The sequence below is a fragment of the Mytilus edulis genome, chromosome 13 (genome assembly GCF_963676685.1).
Source record: "Mytilus edulis chromosome 13, xbMytEdul2.2, whole genome shotgun sequence".
NCBI lineage: Eukaryota > Metazoa > Mollusca > Bivalvia > Mytilida > Mytilidae > Mytilus > Mytilus edulis.
Genome location: NC_092356.1, coordinates 65,310,817 through 65,331,525, shown reverse-complemented (window position 1 = coordinate 65,331,525; position 20,709 = coordinate 65,310,817). Strand labels below are relative to the sequence as shown.

Here is a 20,709-nt window from a genome sequence, read left to right as displayed (position 1 = left end):
TATATTACAACAAACTTATTTTCATAAACCTGTTTCATTATTACATGGTATGGTGGTCTTTCTGATATCATGTAATTACAAGATCAAATTGATTCTTACAGTGTATTTTCACTTACTTGTATGTGTTAATATGTATTTGGAATGAGTTAATCCATTTCTGTTGATATTTTATAGCGTTTCTTTCTATAATGTGGTTTTATACCTTTGTTTCAGGTAAGGATACAATTTTATTTTTTATTAAAACGTTTAAACACGCTGCATTTGTTTGCACCTATCCTATGTCAGGAACTAGATGTTCAGTGATTGTCGTTTGTTGATGTAGTTAATAAGTGAATCTCAGTTTTATATAGATAATAGATCGTTAGTTTTCATTTGAATGGTTTTACACTTGTCATTTTGGGGTCCGTTATAGATTTCTGTAATGTGTGAGCCAAGGCTCCGTGTTGAAGACCTTACGTTGACCTATAAGGCTTTACTTTTACAAATTGTGACTTGGATAGAGTGCTGTCTCATTGGCACTTATACCACATCTTCTTATACATTTATATCTAATAAATGTTTTAGTTATGGACATATTTGCCAATTTAGCATATTTTTTGTCAAAGCTTGGACCGAGATAATCGGCAACCTAAGTGAGAAAATTTATTTCAAGAAAAACAACAAAGCTAAACAGATTTTTATGGTTTGTTCTTATTGTGTACTGTTACATCATTATCCCAGGTTAAGGTAGTGTTGGGTCCCCGCTATAATGTTTTACCCCGCCATTATTTGTATATGACTGTCCCAAGACAGAGCCTTGCAATTCAAGGGTTGTCTTTTGTTGCTGTGTTACACATGTTTTTTGTTATTATACATAAATTAAATCGTAATTTTTCTCTCGTTTGAATGATTCCGGGTCCTTCCAAAACTGATTATGCGGTATGGGCTTTGTCGATTGGCGAAGACCGAACGATGACCTATTGTTATTTTTTGTGTGATTTGGTCTTTTGGGAAGAATTGTCTAATTGGCAATCATACCACATTTCATCGCAAGATGCTGTACCTTATAAACACACAAAAGTCATTTTTTTTTCATATTTACACCAAACATATATCTAACAACTGTCATATTCCTAATTCGATTTTGGACTCCAATACCTAGATTTTCATTCTGTACCGTTTTGCAACAATATCAACACTTTTGATTTGTTTCCCAAACTATATTTATATTCCACATGAACAATTAAATGGACGGTTGCTACCTTTGTTCATTAAACTGCGTCATATTCACATTTATTCTTTGATATATAAATGAAAATAGTAATATCAACTTTTTAACTGTAGGTGATGTATTATCATTTGTGAGAGAATAAAAACCTGATTCAAACAACAAATATACCATAAAAGATAATGTTCTCATCTAAAATGTTGATCGACGTCATTTTTTTAAGCTGAATTTCAAGTTCATCAAACAAACCGCTATATTACAGAGTAAACGTCTTGTGATTTACTGGTCAACATGTCCTTCTACTCATATAACGCAGAATTCTTACCAAACCTTATCATATAAAAGAAAGGACACCTAAGGTCAATTTGATATTTAGATACATTGATCAATTCGTTCACTCAATAACCCCTTCCTCATGATATGTCATTTTTTAATCTGTTCTCAAATTGTTACGTCAAACAAAAAACATTTATCCTGCAAATTTGCAACGCAAAGACGATGTTTAATCTTGTCATAAGCTATTGCAAATGCATCCTCAAGTCCGTCGTTTTTTGACAAGAGTTGTCTACTTAGTTGTCCGTCTTCAGACAACACAATAAGTGTTTGTTGACTGACACTGACAGTGTAGACATTTCCTGCATGGTCAACTGCTATACCACAAGGATCCGTCAACACATTCTGTGTCCAAATAATATTGCCTGCCATATCACAACATGTTACGGTGTGGTCTTTACTGTTTGTATAATATAGTTTATTGTCACTGGAAACAATATACGAATAGAAACCTAAATCACATGGTACAATCGTAGTACTATTCCCACTTTTGGCATTGAGAGTTTGTATTCCTTTTCCTGCGACACAAACCATTAGTGATCCATCTTTGTATGTAAGTCCTTTACACTTATCTTCAGTTTGGATCGAACTTATTACCTTTGTATCGATGTTTATGATATTTATTTGTTTGCTGTAGCTGCTGTTTGATGATACAGCAACAGTTTTGTCATCTATACATGTTACATCAAAAGCATAATTTGGCGCAATGGAAATTTTCAATAAAAGGTTTCCGTTGGGATGACATATTTGTATACATTCCCTTCCACATGAGTTATTACAAAAGACAATGTTTCCAGCTGGAAGAGAACAACATCCGGTAACACTAGTACTTGCATCTAATCTAATAGTATTCAACAACGTTAGCTTGATATCATTGATAGATTTATTTCTCACACCTACTAATTGGGCCTGTTTGTCCTTCGATCTCTCTAGATTAATTTTACTCTGAATTTTCTGCACCTGAATTGTTCCTAATCTCACTACTTCTTCAACGAATCCTGAAATTTTTCTATTAATTTTACAAGAAATCGAAACTCTATTCAAGCTACTATCGTCATCTAATGTGTGTAAACACTGGTCAATGGTACTTGTCTTTGCTGATATTTCCCGCAAACCAAAGAACGTTTGGAGATCTGACCCATATCGATTCAGGTCATCCATTTCCAGCTGACATTTTTCTATGTCTATTTTCTTTCTTTTAATGTCTTCCAGAGTCTTACAAATAGTGTTATCACACTGATCATCAACAACTTTACTTAATTCTATTTTCAGAGATTTCTCAATTTTATCAAGATGGCTGTCGATTTCTTCCCTCATCTGAGCTATTTCACGGAGAATTGATTCTTTTTGTTTCTTTATATCGCATACATTTTCCTCGAGATGACTTTGTATTTTTGAAAGGTTCAATACGATGTCTGATAAACTGTTTTGAGTGTCGACGAAACTTTCGGAAGTTTTGACATCTCTGGTTAACTTGCTGATGCGAACGACGTCTCCACACTTTGTGTGTTCCTCTAGACACGTCAGGCAGAGTAAACAATCATGGGTTTGGCAAAACAATTGGTACTTGTCGTCGTGAACAGGGCAGTGCCCCTCAACTTGGGAAAAGGAGGAGCCAAGAGCTAAGTGATTTGATATCGGTATTGTTGAATGGTTTTGTGAGGCTTTGATTAATGCATGGAAATCTTTGCATTCGGTACATAGAGCTTGGTTACATTCGGAACACCAGTCAGTTGAGGGCTTTGTGATATGACGTTGATCACATATACCGCAAACTTTAGGATTTGATGCCATTGCTGTAAAAATATAAAACGAACATTATAGCAAATCAAAATAAAATAAGAAATCACCGAACTTCAAGGAAAATTGAAAACGAAAAGTACTTTATCAAATGCCATAATTACAAGCTTAAACACACATAAAGCATGGAGGCTAACTGTCATATTCCTGACTTGGTTTAAGCATTTATTTACTTTTGAAGAACATGGTGCATTGAACCTGGTTTTATTACTAGTTAAACTTCTCACTTTTATGACAGTCGCATATAATCTATTATATTGACAACGATGTGTGAGCGAGACATAAAAGGTAAAAATGTCAAAAATTGGGATAAGACAATAACAATCAAAACCAAGGATTAAACAAAGACTAAAAACCAAAGGACATTTACAACAACAGTTATAAATAATAAATAAGAAACAACAAGAACTCCACTAAAAACCAGGAGTGAAATCAGGTGCTCCGTAAGGGTAAGCATTTCCTGCACCGTATACAGCACCCGTCGTGATATTTCCTAGTTCAGTTCGGTAATGATGGAAGGTTATTATGACTGAGGAAGAACAAATAACTGTTTCAACAAATAAAAACAAAATGGCATATCTATAATACTAAAATAACGAGGTCCAATTTGTCAGCCGTCATGGGGTAAAAACAACAAATCAGAGAATTCAACTTTATATATAGCTAATATAGGACAATGGTGTAAATTAAAAATAACACCTCTCTAGACCCTTTTGTTTTTTCAATAATTAATATTGCCAATAATTTACAAGTTCTGGGTGATTCCGATACCGATACCAATAGTATATGCACATGTTACCTATACCTTATATGTACGTTCCGCATCTGACAGGTGCACCACAAAACGGTGTATTTAGGATTTACTATGGAACGCCAACACTGTCTTGTTATGACCATTTTCATTATATGATGTGCATTTACCTTTATATGATGTGCATTAACCTTTATATGCTGTGCTTTTACCTTTATATGATGTGCACTTGTCATTATATGATGTGCAAACACATTTATATGATGTGCAAATATCTTTATATGATGTGCAAATATCCTTATATGATGTGTAAATATCCTTATATGATGTGCAAACATCATTATATTATGTGCAAACATACTTATATGATGTGCAAGTATACTTATATGATGTGCAAATATACTTATATAATGTGCAAACATTCTTATATGATGTGCAAACATTATTATATGATGTGTAAATGTACTTATATCATGTGCAAAGATCCTTATATGATGTGCAAAGATTCTTATATGGTGTGTACATATCCTTATATGATGTGCAGTTTTCTTTATATTACGTGCAAACATCTTTATATGATGTGGTTGTGTCATTATATTATGTGGTTGTGTCATTATATTATGTGGTTGCGTCATTATAGTATGTGCTTGTAATCTTATATTATGTGGGTAGGTTTACTTCATTATATGATGTCGAAACGTCATTATATGATATGCTTTCATCGTCGTTATGGTCAATGAACATGATTACGATTAGAATGATTACTGTCTACGTCATAACTGATTCCGATCTGCTTCTGTAAACCATTAACCCGGCTCAAATATGTATCTATCGCTAGCGAAAGTGCAATTTATAGGGAAAATGAGACAAAGCAATTTAACAAAATCAACGTTTCAAACATTTCGGTTGAAGATTAAGATCAGTTAATACAGGAGCTAGTTGAAGAAATTCCCGGCTGTGGAGAAAATGATTACAAATGTAAGAGCCTTTTATAGCTTTCTATTCGGTTTAAGCATAGGCTCCGTGTTGAAGGTCGTACTATGACCTATAAAAAGTAAAAACACAAAAATACTGAACTCCAAGGAAAATTCAAAAAGGAAAGTCCAAAATCAAAAGGCAAAATCAAAAGTCCAAACACATCAAACGAATGGATAACAACTGTCATATTCCTGACTTGGTACAGGTATATAATTGTTTCCTCTTACAAATTATGACTTGGATGGAGAGTTGTCTCAGTGGTTTTCATACCACATAAAATTGAGAATGGAAATGGGGAATGTTTCAAAGAGACAACAACCCGACAAAATAAAAAAAAAAAAGAAAAAAAAAGCAGAAGGTCACCAACACATCTGCTTATTTCTATTCATTGCAAAAGGCACCATTGAAATCACAGTCTGTTTCAAAAATATTTCATAACAATAGCTATAAAATTATCTACTGATGCATAATATGGCGAGATGGTTTGTTTAATAAAATGTTATTGAATAATATTAATCTGTAAATGGTAAGATGTATAATGTAGTATTGAATATGTACAATGATATTAAATCTAGTATATCATATAATCTATGCCACTAAAGGAAGAGACCGATTTCATTGAGCCGCATCTCCTCTAAAAACATACCAAGTCGGAAATATTTGTGATATGACGTTTACATGTAGTGTTTTTTACTTTTAACTTTTCTTTGAACCAATCTTTTTTCCACAGAAAACGCCAATTATGTGAAAAAATACCCTATTTTGAAGATTGCAAGCTAAGTCGACGTAGTGCCCACGAAATGCTAAATGGCTATGTGGGTAATTATAAAAAAAGAAGAAAAAAGTGCTATCTTTGCTAATGAGACAACTCTCCACAACAGACCAAATGACACAGAAATTAATAACTATAGGTCACCATACGGTCTTCAACAATGAGCACATATTGGCATATACAGATTGTTTATTTTCCACTTATTTTAATGGAGATTTTTTTAATTGCTAATAAAATTCTGAAACATGAGTACTAGTATGTCAACAGATTTGGAGAAGCGTCAACGATTTCTGAGATACAAGGGGTTGATTCCTGATGAAGTGTTTTAAATTTAATTTTTCGTCCGATTACATTGGATTTTCCCCATTGTGGTAATGGCAACGGATTTTACGTAGACGATACAGTTATTGAGTTAAAAGGAAAAAAACCCACTGAAAATCACACTTTGCCACACTTTTTCCAATTTAGGGTATTTAATATTTTGATTTTCCAACCGAGATGAATGGGATGACGCCCGTCTTTTGCATTTTGTTCCTCTTTTTCGTCTCCTTAAAAAATAGAATAAAAAGGATTCACTTTGTCATTACTGTGTCATCACTCTTTGTTTCAACACTTGCCAACTCGCTAGCATCTCCGTGTATCATCGGTACAGCGGATATAGGTACTAACCAAGGGGTCGTGATTGATTTTTCCTCTGACACGGTACGAAAATCTTTGTTTTGTTTACATTATATCAATGTGTACTTCAATCTAAACATATTTGTTGTTTAAAGAAATGATTTGGTCGTAGGGTGGTGATTAGAAAAGTCTCACTATTTGCCCAAAACAAGAAACCTTACTAAAAACATGTGCAAATACTTGTCAAAGAAGTTGGCGCTCGTCTCACCCGATATGATTCGATATTCATTGCAACTCTTTTTGTGATAGAAGGCCACTGTTTGTGCGTAATAAGTATAGCTGTTTCAATAATTGGCATTGAAATATTTTGTACATAGTTATTTTTCGATATTTTATTCCGACAAGAAGCGTTGTGTATAGCTGACCAAATGAATCCTTCTGTACGGTGCATAATGAATGTACGGTATATAGTTTTTCACGCTTCGAAGTACATATAAAGCTATATCCGCTGTACCGATGATACACGGTAGTAATTATAATTCGGAATACTTTTCTTGCTTGTGACAATGGTGTTCGACAAGGAGAAAACTTATCACCTTTCCTATTTTATTTACTTTTGATTGACTAAATTAATTTCTTAGTGACTAAAAATATTACAGGACTAATAGAACTATACCAGAAGATCTGGAAAGAGAATAAGAAATATATCTTAAGTGTTTTGTTATATTGTTTGCAGATGACACGTTGTTGTTGGCTGAAATAGCACAGGACCTGTAGACTCAACTCAATGCTTTCCATGATTATTGTAAGGCTTGGAACTTGGAAGGAAAGTTGACAAAATTAAAGTCTTTGTGGTTTTTTTTTTGGACGGAAGCCAAAAAATCTCCGATTTTCTTACAATGATACTAACATTAAGATGATAAAACAATATAACTATTTGGGAATTGTTGTTACTAAAACGGGAAATTTTAATATGACAAAAAACCATTTATCCGATAAGGCTTAAAGCCATGTACGAAAACTTGAAAACAGGAAGGATGTATAAGATTTCTGTAAAATGTCAACTTCAGCTTGTTCGTTTTAAAAAAAATATATATAAACACGTGCGTTTGTCCTCCAGCTGGCTTAGTAATTTTGAAACCTCTCTCTCTTGTTTTGTATATACTGTAAATATTTATTATTTTTGTCTCTGTATACTGATGTTATACATTGACTTTGTGAGACCAAATATATAGATTTAGAGGCCATAAGTATACCGGTATGGATTATTGATTGACTGTTATTTAGCCCCACTTTCAACACTTTCATGCTATTTCGTGGCGGTGAGTTTATATTGGTGGAGAAAGCCGAAGTGCCTGGAGAGACCCCCTGACCTTCGTTTGGAAAACAGACAATTCTGGTCAATTAAGATTGGAATAGAGCTTACCTGCCACGTGCGGAATTTGAAATCGCACACCTAATTATTGACATGCTAGTGATACAGCAGTTCGACTACGTATAAAAAATAAGATGTGGTATGACTGCTAAAGAGACAACTCTCCACAAGAGGTCAAAATGACACAGAAATTAACAATTATAGGTCACCATACGACCTTCAACAATGATCAAAGCCCATACCGCATATTCAACTATAAAATGCCCCGAAATGACAATATAACCACTCGACCACCGAGCGCCCATCACTTTCACCCGAAATGGATTAAAGGAGATATGGAATGAAGCTGAACTCGGTGCATTACATTTACGTGGAGCTTTTTATCATGTTTTTGTGCATATATTTCACAGTTTCAACTGTAGATGATTATGGGTGGATTCCTGAGGTCCAGCGGCAAATTGATATATGCATATTCGTACAAGAACATGTTAATGTGATATGAATATTAACCCTGTTTTGTACTAGACCGACACCCTAAGCCGGATTTTTTAACATGCTAGTTCAAACGGTAGCATTCCGAAGGAAGACATTATATCACCTTACCCGGACACATTTTTCTGATTCCGAGCCGACCAGCTTTTGCTCTTAATCCTTAATCCCGCGTGCTTATATAATTAGCTGGGGAGCAGCATGTAAATATGAATTTTAAAGTCTTTGGTTTTGACCCGGCCGGTGTTCGAACCCACGACCTCTCTCACTCAAGGCGAACATGCTACGACGAAAAAGGGGGGGGCAAGTTGTTATGTAAATGTTTGATTCTAAATTTCTTGAAAGAGATTTTATCTTTTTCAGAAGGGAAGCGAAATAGTTTGTTTCCATTTGAAATGAAGAAAAAATAAAACAATGATGAAATTAATAAAAAAAAAAAATAAACCATGTTTTTTTGTGTGTGTGTTTTTTTTTTTTTTTATTAATTTCAAACAAGGAATACACGTGCTCCTTCCCTCAAACTAGAGTCGGTGTCTACCACATTTATTTATTAATATATAATGTACAGATCATCTGTTTAAGCTTTGGATACAGAGATCTGACAACACGTAATTTTATTTTCTGTCCTTGTATATATTACATCAGCCAATGAAATTTCAGCCTTCAAATTTTGAAGGTGTGTACCAATCCAACAAACACGTTTTTAATCTGGTGTCTAAATGAACTTGAAACACTGCATTTATTTATTTTTTACTGAGACCTGTTGTTCTCTTACAGATAGAGAGTGGTGTTTTGAATTTTTCAAAGTGAAGATTTACGGCAGCGGCTTTTAATATTTTGCGTTTATCCTGGAAACATAATAGATTTAAAAAAAAAACAAATAGTGCAATGTGTCTGAATTATACTCTATAGTAAAGGTTCTTTTTGGACAATTTACTGAAAGTTGTTTGCGACTTCAAGGAACTTTAGTTTGGATTTGCCGTTTGTGGTTTAATTAATTTTTACCAAGCATTCATTCAATAATAGCTACAGATGAAAAATTCTCTGATAGAAGAAATTGTTGAAACTAAATTTTCAGGTTTTAACAATTCAGGTGAGCGAAACGAGGCGTAAAGATTGATGCCTACGGTTGACGAAAAATTCGCCATAACATTATACCGCGGCAAATTTATAACTATATAAAATTGAATGTCACTTTTCCATTCCAAAAATGATAAAATGAAAGGCCCCCTTTATTTTTTCCTATCGCCTCTTTTTTTTTTGGTTTCAAATGACCGGTTCCTTATATGAACTATTACTCTACCAGAGTCCGTTTTTTTCCCAATTGTTTGTGTCTATCTTGAGAATATACAAAGAGAAACTCCAACAGCTGAAATGATCAGAAATGACAATACTAAACTTGGTGTATTATCTTCTAAAAATATAGAAAAAATGCTTACGTTAGGTATACTGAAATTGACAAATATAATGCCTTCCCTCGTTAAAACGTTCATAGAGCATGACATAAAAGAATTATTTATTAAATTTAATAACCTTAACCGTATTGTAGACTTCCTATGAATATGTTTATTATTAAAGACCCGTCGATTTAAGCAAAACTTTGCAATCCATATATATTTTTAAAATTTTCCAACAATATCAGATGTGATTTTTTGCATATTAAAACGAGGTACTAACATGGCAAGGTTTATCTCAAGTCTCAACCATTTTCTAAACGGTAGCTACAGATTTGACCTAATTAGTAGTAACGGTTACTCCGCAGAAGCAGATCGGAATCAGTTATGACGTAGACAGTAATCATTCTTATCGTAATCATGTTCATTGACCATAACGACGATGAAAGCACATCATATAATGACGTTTCGAAATAGAGCATGACATAAAAGAATTATTTATTAAATTTAATAACCTTAACCGTATTCACTGTGTCTAAACCACACCGGCAAAATTTGCTCGGACTCGATGGTATCTAACATCCGGCACAATGACGGAACACCAATAGACAAAAGAAAGGTAGGTTTCTCCTTATTTTTTAATTTTTTTTATGATATCGAAGAATATATATACATATACAACTATTTTCTATTGTGAGATGTAATATTTTCTACAACCGTTCTATATTAACGGAGAAATAAGTCAAAATGAATGTCAAAATGACGAATTGAGTGAACCTTGCCTCGAAGTTGTTTAATTTCTCGTTAAATTGTTCACATTGTACGGAAAGAAAGGTACGGGAAGATAGATATTGACATGGAGATTGCAAATTTAGTTATTATGAGCATCTTCATAATTGTATCTCTGTGTATTGAACGAAAGAAATTGGTCATGTCAAAATGGAACTGGCCGGTTTCGTCAATGTATACAACCCGGTTTCGTCATAGATTTTAAAATGCATAACCCGGTTTGGTCAAATAAAAAAAATTATAATCGCATTACATTATAATTGATTATTTAACTTCAGCGTTCAAAAGGAGTTTTGTGGGTCGTTGGAAAACAAGTTCGTTCACCGGACAACGGCTTATTATTTATATGAGTCTCAGATTCAAATAAATAATAAGCAAAAACTTGAATTCCTACTCTTATAGAACACAAATATTTTAATTTACTTTGCATTCCGAAATTTTTTAACAGCATATTGAGATTAAAGCTCTCTAAATATGCGTTTTCTATATGAGTTATGGGAAAATATGTTGAACATTTGAAATTAAAGTTTACGGTCTTAAAAATCGAAACACACAATTGATATGTGATTTTCTCGCACAAAAGGATGGACACCTTTATAAGTAATCTAATCATTCTATGTATGTAATCTTTTCTACAATCGTTAAAAATAAATCTTCTTAAGGATACACGTTGATAATAAGACAACTGTATATGCATGCATAATCAACATAGAAAATGAATGTAGGATTACAACTACCATGCATTAAAATAATTTTTTTTATCCCTTATTGTCACTATACTGCTATGTACAAATTAGTATAATAGTCTCAGGTCATCGACAAAATTCAATAATAATTATTTTGTTAACATTACTAAAAAAAACGAGTCTGTACTGTCACCGTTGTGTTATGATGATCGTACACTGACGTTGGTCAATATATTTTGACAATATATACGGACAGACGGATTCAGTTTATTTCAAAGTGGACGTAATTCGAACAACTTTTACATACCGCCGAGCGTAGCGAGTCGAACAATATTTTGATTATTTTTTGCTTTACAAAATCGTTAAATACAGGAATCAATATAGTTTTGGCAACCAAAGGTGGGGTCGGGGCGTGCAACCTATACGTCATCTAGATTCGCCACTTATCTTATAAAGTGTATACCGGATTAAAATATTGTAAGAAATGAGAAAACAGGGACACCCGGGAAATCGGATTATGTGAGTTGGATTATGTTTATTATAATAAATGCCGAATATCAAGTTCTTTTTATCGATTTCTATACATTTTTTTTCAAATATATATAAAAGTTATATAGCAAAAATGATAAGGCAGACAAATATACAAATAAATCGACTTGGCCGATATCCTAATAAAACTTATTGACCTTTAATTACGAGGTTTTTTTTCATTTTTTTGCGTTTTTACACGCCCGTCCCAATTTTGACAGGACGTATTATTGTATACACCCGTCTGTCCGTCCGTCCTTCCATCCGTCCGTTCCTCCATCTATCAGTCATTCGGTCCGTCCGTCCGTCTGTCCGTCTATCTATCCGTCTGTCCAGCATAAACATGTCGCACCGTAACTTCGAATTCAGGACAGCTTATCTTATTTTCTTAAAATTTAACATAGTTATTTCTTATAATGGTCAAACGATCTGCAAACCTTTTAGTGAAAATCAAATTAAATCTTTTTGAGTTACAGAAAATGTAAGTGAAACAGGAATGTGAGGTTTTTTAACATGTCGCGCCATATCTCAAAAACGAAGTATTATAACGACATTAAAATTTATACACTTCTTAGTTATATAAATATTTTAAACTTCTGTTTACTTTTTGGTGATGTTTAAAATTTTGGTTTAGAGTGATTGAATTTTTTTTTGGTAAAACAAAAAAAAAAGGGGGGAGGGGGTCACTTATAGCGATGTATCTCAAAACCTATTTATGATTATTGTTTAAATTTTGCTCACTTCTTATTAATATTAATCTTAAGATCTCTATACTTTTTGGTGATTATTCAAACTTTTATTTTGGAGTTATTGAGTTTTTTGTGTCAGCGACAACAGTCCATTCCCGAATCACACGCTTGTAATTCCATGGTTGTCTTTGGTTGCTTTATACCATATGCGTTTAGAACATAAAATAGGCAGGTAGTTTTCTTGTTTGAATTGTTTTACATTTATAATTTAGGGCCCTGTTATAGCTTGCTTTCATGCAGTTTGTGTGTTTTTCTCATTGTGTAAGGCATACGCTGACCTAAACTTGATTAATTCAACATAATTTTTGTGTCTAAAAGAAAGTTGTCTCATTGTCAATGTTTATGGGATAAGTGGTTACCGTCACTTCTTCTTAATAAGACCTAGATATAAATGACGGTCATGTTTTGCAAACCAACTTTTATTCACATTGAAAATACAAAACTGTCAGATATTGTTTTCGAAAGTTATCTTGAAGTTTCAATTGAATTTGAAATGTGCCTACCAGAAACGGGGAGAAAGTTACATATCTCACTGCTATGTTATGGATGCTTAAGTGTGAAAACTGGCTTTAGTGCGCAAGTAACACAGTATATATAGTACCAGAAAATCTGGCAGGACTGCATGCATGATTAATTTGTGCAGAACAGTATAGACTATAGTCGGTTTGGGACTGTTCGTCAATGATTGAATGCATAAATGTATTAATAATTGATAGTAAATATTGTAAACTAAGTGTATATAATTAGTATAGTAAATTAAAATTATGGCACAATCAAAACACATCCTTTTATTTTTCATCTTTACATACTACTATTATAAACAAAGAAAATATAATAATGTTACAAAATAATTAGATACCAGTGTTTGCTATTCAGTATTTATATTCCATTTAAAATTAGTTTGAAGTTAAGGGAAATAAGGGATACGCCTTCCATTAGGAAAATGTGTATTATCATAATTAACTATGTCCAAAAGTGCCCGTTTAAAATAGATTTTAACACGCCAAGTTTACTTTACAATAAATATATATTTAAATTCTCGAAAGACAATGTTCAGATCCGTGCCAAAGTTTCTTTTCATAAATTGTTTGTTAAAAAAAACCCAAAAAAACCGGGTGATATATATAGACGAAACCGGGTGATTGTGTAGTAACAACATTGACGAAACCGGTTTATTTTAATTTGACATGACCCTTTTCTTTCGTTCCATACACAGAAATACAATTATTGAGATGCTCATAATAACTAAATTTGCAATCTCCGTGTCAATATCTATCTTCCCGTACCTTTCTTTCCGTACAATGTGAACAATTTAACGAGAAATTAAACAATTTCGAGGCAAGGTTCACTCAATTCGTCATTTTGACATGCATTTTGACTTGTTTCTCCGTTAATATAGAAATGTAGAAAATATTACATCTCACAATAGAAAATAGTTGTATATGTATATTCGTCGCTGTTATGCAAAAACCTCGTATCTAAGGTTTTGATAATTTTACACCAGGCAGTAAAAACTGAAATCTTTTTATCGATTATTTAGAATTAAATATGTATGTTCCACTGTATGCAAAAATATCTGACCTTCTAACCAATCAATTACCAAGACGAGCAAAAATTTCTGCACCTATATATTGTAATTTCAAAGCTTTTCATTATTTCTAAGCTATATTAGAACCTAAAATTGATAAAACTGTACCTGTTATAATGTCAGCTGCCGTGACATGTGTTTTTCTTTTGAGATACGATATTTTCGCACAACAAAATGTGTCATCAATCCGACTACACTTTTTCGTCACATGTCAGAATTCGGGTTAATGATTGGTTAGAAGATCAGATATTTTCGCATACAGTGGAAGATACATATTTAAATTCTAATTAATCGATAAAAAGATTTCCGCAAAAAATTGAGATACGAGATTTTTGCATAACAGCGACATATATTCTTCGATATCATAAAAAAAATTAAAAAATAAGGAGAAACCTACCTTTCTTTTGTCTGTTGGTGTTCCGTCATTGTGCCGAATGTTAGATACCATCGAGTCCGAGCAAATTTTGAGGGTGTGGTTTAGACACAGTGGTATTGTAGACTTCCTATGAATATGTTTATTATTAAAGACCCGTCGATTTAAACAAAACTTTGCAATCCATATATATTTTTAAAATTTTCCAACAATATCAGATGTGATTTTTTGCATATTAAAACGAGGTACTAACATGGCAAGGTTTATCTCAAGTCTCAACCATTTTCTAAACGGTAGCTACAGATTTGACCTAATTAGTAGTAACGGTTACTCCGCAGAAGCAGATCGGAATCAGTTATGACGTAGACAGTAATCATTCTAATCGTAATCATGTTCATTGACCATAACGACGATGAAAGCACATCATATATATATATGTATAACAATATCAATAAACATCCATTTTATGATGCACACAAATTACTGTCCAGTTGTGATGTGCATCAACATATTATCAATTCTACATTAATTACTACATTACACTTACCTATTGTAACATTAAAATGTCACCGGAATTTCAACCAGGAAGTTGTTTTGTCATATGACTAATGCAAGTTTATCTGATAACACGTTGTTTACAGTGGGATGGCGGGATTTACAAAATGCGAAGTTCTAAATTAGATTCGAGACGAAAATGAATTTCAATCAAATCCTATTACGATTTTCACTATCATTTGTGAAACGGATATTCTATAACGATCAACACATTCGTTTGTTTATTGTACGTGTCACTAGTTACTTTACACAAAATAAATGCAAAAGATACCATATGGACAAAATAAGAGACCAAAAAATACAGTGTTTTAACACACAAAATAGAAAACACAACATAAAGACTCCTGATGCATACCATAAGTAACATCTTAAACGGGTTTCGTTCCGTTGATTGATTACGTTTGATTTTGTCATTTTGTATGGACTTCTCGGTTTTTTTTTATAATCTTGGAGTTATGTATTTTTTGTTTTTAGAACTTTTATAACTTTTATGGTAAACGCCAAGGAATTGCAATACAGAGTCTATTATCAGCAGATTACTAATTAACATGAAGATCCTTACAAAGACTGCATGCGTTACAATTCATTTGTAGAGAATCTTGAAATCTGCTTACAAGGCATACACTATTTCATTATTTGCGTTGCGCAAACCACTTCTATTCTTGTATATGAGCAAACAATTGTTATAGCACTCTACAAAATAAAGTAGACATACACATTGACAAGTATCGCTGTTGTCTCCGCGTTTAATCCAAATTTCTTGAATGGGATTAAGAATTTAATTTAACATTAAAAAAAACCCGTGTAGTTGTTTTCGTTTGAAATTTCTTTGGTGGAGAAGTCAGGAATTTTTGCATGAGGCATTATTTCGTTCTGTTCAAATTGTTAATTACATTTGTAAAACAAACCACACTCACCAGTAGTGATAATTTCATCACAAATAAAATTAGTATTACATATAATATTGTCATTGTGAAGATGAAGATCGACAACTTCTGTTCATTTTTATTACAATCTATTTGCATAAGCTACAAAATTTATCTCTCTTAAGAACTAAATTTCAAACTGAAAGCAAACTTCAAATAAATTAACAGTGCTCAAAATGTACACGGTAAATAAAACACAAATAACAATTCAAATGATTTTTCATGAGTTTGAATAGATATAGGAAGATGTGGTGTGAGTGCCAATGAGACAACTCTCCATCCAAATAATAATTTAAAAAAGTAAATCATTATAGGTCAATGTAAGGCCTTCAACACGGAGCCTTGGCTCACACCGAACAACAAGCTATAATGGGCCCGAAAATTAATAGTGTAAAACCATTCAAACTGGAAAAACCAACGGTCTAATCTATATAAAAAAATGAGAAACGAGAAACACGTATACATTACATAAAAAACGACAACTACTGTATATCAGATTCCTGACTTAGGACAGGTGCAAACATATGCAGCGGGATTAAACGTTTTAATGGTACCAAACCTTCTCCCTTTTTGTGAAACAATAGCATAACATCACAACATAGAAAAAAGTTTGAATGTTTGGATATCAAATGAAGGACAGTTATTGTATTATATGTATGCAATAATTTGGTAACGAAATAAAAGTGACAAAAAGATAATGTCTTTGTTCATTATTTATTTGGTGGCTAATCGTCAAAGGAAAGAGACGTCAGCAATAAGTCAGCATCTCAAATGCCGTTCATAATTTATATGAAATAGTTAGAAATGTCGGAGTTATATTTCTTTATATCAATTTTAACTTTTTTTAAATTTTCGTAATAACAGATTTGTTTTTCAATTTGACTATGGTATAATGATGGATTATGAAATGTGTCCCCTTTTATGGAACACATTTCTAACAGAATGTTTGCTTTCGACGATGCCCGGTAACATCCATTTGCATTAGACGTCTGGATAAAAACAAAGACAAGGAACAATCTACGGTCTACCATACGAATACATTGGTGTTTTTTTACATTTTTTTCTATTTTCTTTGTGTTGTCAGTGTTGTCACTCAAATGGAATAGTATACCACTGTATTCAAGGGAGATAGAGGTTAAGGTAGCTACAATTCTCCATTTTCTAAATAGGAAAACGTATGTTACAAGTCGAATATAGAAGAAAAGAATTCGTTTGATGTGTTTGAGCTTTTGATTTTGTCATCTTATAGGGGATTTTCTGGTTTGTATTTTGCATGGAATTCTATATTTTGATATTTGACTTTTATACATACGGAATGAAGCAAAAACCAACACAATTTGCGGTGATCTCAGGTGATCCGTAAAATATATTCAAATCTTGTTCCAGATGTGATATATACATTTTCTATTTGATTTAGTCTAACATTTGATTCTGTTCAGGCTTTGTGTACTACCACTTAATCAATTAACGTAATGGGTTTGATATGATAGGTAATACCTTTTGAGTAGTGGTATTCAATATCCCTTTGGTATTTTCCTCCTCTATTTGACTAAAATATAAGTCTTTGAAACAATACTTAAAATACCAGTCAGTTGGTCATGTTTCGAAAGATCTTATTGATTGGATAATGTGCTTTACGCATACTACGTCTTCACATTCACGTTCCTAGCTGAAAGTTTAGCACTCAAATCATAAAAGAGGAAAACAATTGCTGATAATATTAAGTATGGACAACAATATAAATCAATACCTTTACGTGTCTAAATTGCTGTCTTAATAGCAACCAAAGTTTTTTTGTATTTTATAAGATATCAAATTATATCTTAACTTCATACAAATTGATTAAACGATTATAAATTCATGACAGATCGTCTGAATATCCGGAACTCGAGGACAAAAGGTCAAACGTGTCAATACTAGAGTGGCTATCACATTCCATATAAATTTCAAAATGTAATTTTCTTAATTGAACTCGTTTATAGTTTTACACTTGACGTTTTATGGTCTGTAGAAAAAAGTGTCCTTTCATTTAATTTCAAATTTCAATATCCGTTATACAGACAAGCAATAGCAACAATATTTTAATAATATGATACAAACTCTTTCTTATTAACAGAAAAGAACATTGGTTACTGCTATAAATTGTTATTTGGATGGAAAGTCGTCTCATTGGCACTCATACCACATGATCTATGGTATATTTTCCTTTTATCTTCTCAATCACAGGGTGAAAATCTAAAAGTTGACAAGTCCAATATCGAATTTTAATATAATGGAGTCTGTGTCATATACTAACAAACAATGTTTCATAAATATACATATTTCCAAATGATTAAAATAGTATTCAGTTCTGTAAGTTTAGAGTATCATTGACATTGCTTGTTGTCGAAAGTTTGTATTATGAGGCATCGCAACACGAAGTATGTTAATTAAAACCAAACAAAGCTTTGTTAATTTTTGATATTATGAGGGTAAATATTGATTTGCATACAATCTGTTAATTGCTGTGTTTTGATATCATTGAATGAATCTTTATTGCAGAAGCATAGACATGCTATGGCAAAATTAACAACATATATTACATAATATAAATCATGAATAGACAGCAGAGAACAATAGTATAATACAATGACATGACATATAAAGTTATGAGACTATATTTGATCGTATATATTCCATGCAGCTTTTACATAATTACATAATTCAATCGTAAGAGACTTACTAGAAGCTTGTAGTATATTTAATAGTTTTCGATCATTAGGCCAAGAACAATAATACTTTGGTAAAAATTGGGTTCGTACAGATCTATAAGCAGGACAAACAAGAACAAAATGATATTCACCTTCAATAACACACATTTTACAACATTCACATAAACGATTTTCTCTAGGAATATTATTATAACGACCTACTTCAATATTTAACTGTAATGTTCCACTACGTAATTTTGTTAACAGACTAACATTATTGATATAAGAAAGAGATTTTTCAATATAAAAAGTTAATTTAAATCTACAATAAAATGACAGTTTACTACATTCCTGAATAGAAGTTGACCAATTCTGCAAGTATTGATCTTTGATACGAGTTTTAATAGTATTTATACATATTGTGGTAGCATCTTGGTTTAGCCATACATAGTTTAACCGAAGATCATATAATATATCTCGTATATTTGAGGCCCAGTTTACATAACCATTGATAGCATCGTCATACAAGAGTTTATACACATCATATACAACTTTGGGTTTATTTGTAACAATATGTAACCAATATTTCAATATTTTGTAGTTTTCTAACAATAAAAAGAGGTAAATGGCCAAGTTCGCCATATAAAAAACATGTTGGTACATTTCGACCCAATTTTAACACAAATCTACAAAAACGATTATGAATAAGTTCGATATCTTTTTCACGATGGAAACCCCATATTTCTGATGCATAGCCTAAGACGGATCCGACCATACTGTCGAAAAAAAAACATCTGTTCTTCTGGAGTGATAAAGAATTGTTTGAGAGAGTTCATTAAAGATGACATGGCTCTAGATCCTTGTTGTGCTAGACGTTTTTGAGTATGTAAAAACTTTCCGTTGTAATGTAATAATACACCAAGGTACACATATGAATTAACAACTTGCAGTTCCTTGTTATCATAGTAAAAATTAGTGTCTACTGGTCTAAATCCATTTCTAAATACCACTACTTTGGTTTTACTTCGATATTCCATTTATTGCAGTAAAGTAAAAGTTTATCAAATAAGTGTTGCAGAACAGTCGGTTTTTTTCCAAATAAAACGGTGTCGTCAGCAAAAAGTATTAAATATATAAGAATTCCATTCAAAGATATGACATCTTCGTTTACATCAATGGAGATATCTTGAATAATGTCATTTATAAAAAATAAGAATAGTAAAGGAGATAACGCCTCGCCTTGTTTTACACCAAGATGGTTATCAAAAGCCTCTGATAGTACTCCACAAGACCGCACACGTAAACGCACAGATGAATAAATAAAATTTACCATTGATACGAATTTACTCCAGATTTGAGAAGTTTGTATATCAAAATTCTTCTGTCCACCTTATCAAACGCCCTTCGGAAGTCTACGAAGCCACAGTACAATTTTAATTTATGCTTAAGAGTATGTGAAATAATTCCATGTAGTGTAAATATAGCGTCAACAGTAGACCGTCCTGGCTGGAATCCAAATTGGTTGTCTATTATATGATTTTCGTCCTGAGACCACGATAACAAACGGCCAGTTAGAATACTAGTGAACAACTTTGACAGGATGCTTACTAATATTATAGGTCTATAATTAATCGGACTCGTAAGATCACCACTTTTAGGAACAGGAATAACTAAACATTCAGTCCAATTTTCTTAATATACTTCGATAGCAAATATCGAGTTGAACAAAGTTTTTAAAATAGGTGCGAAAAATGAAGGACATGACGAAAACATCTCACCTACAATTTCGTCGTTACCTGCACTTTTCCCGGATTTAAGTCTCTTTAGTGCTTTGATAATTTCGTCTTCAGAGATGTCTGTATCTAATAAGTCTATATTTACACCATCAAAATAAGTGTTGTTTAATAGATCTAACACTGTATCAGATAGCTCGGGTGGGTTCATACCAAGAACATTTTCAAAATAACTAAACATTGCTTCGTTGTCCGCTACACACTTTGATTTTTTTTTTGGCTTTAAGGTTGACCAAAATTTCTTTGGATTCGTTTTTGCAATACTACAAAGTTCCAAACCTTTTTTCCTCTTAAAATTGTACTGAGCTTTTCGTT

The 20,709-nt window shown here is 32.5% G+C and overlaps 1 protein-coding gene across 1 annotated transcript; it reads right to left on the bottom strand.

Annotated features, from left to right (window-relative positions):
• Positions 1–1,184: 1,184 nt before the first annotated feature.
• LOC139500679 (uncharacterized) lies at positions 1,185–15,076 on the bottom strand. The gene is made up of 2 exons (XM_071289477.1): positions 14,978–15,076; positions 1,185–3,336 (listed from the first exon to the last, which is right to left on the bottom strand). The coding sequence occupies exon 2, from the start codon at positions 3,332–3,334 to the stop codon at positions 1,649–1,651; it is 1,686 nt and encodes a 561-aa protein (XP_071145578.1). The 5' UTR covers positions 3,335–3,336; positions 14,978–15,076; the 3' UTR covers positions 1,185–1,648.
• Positions 15,077–20,709: the final 5,633 nt, after the last annotated feature.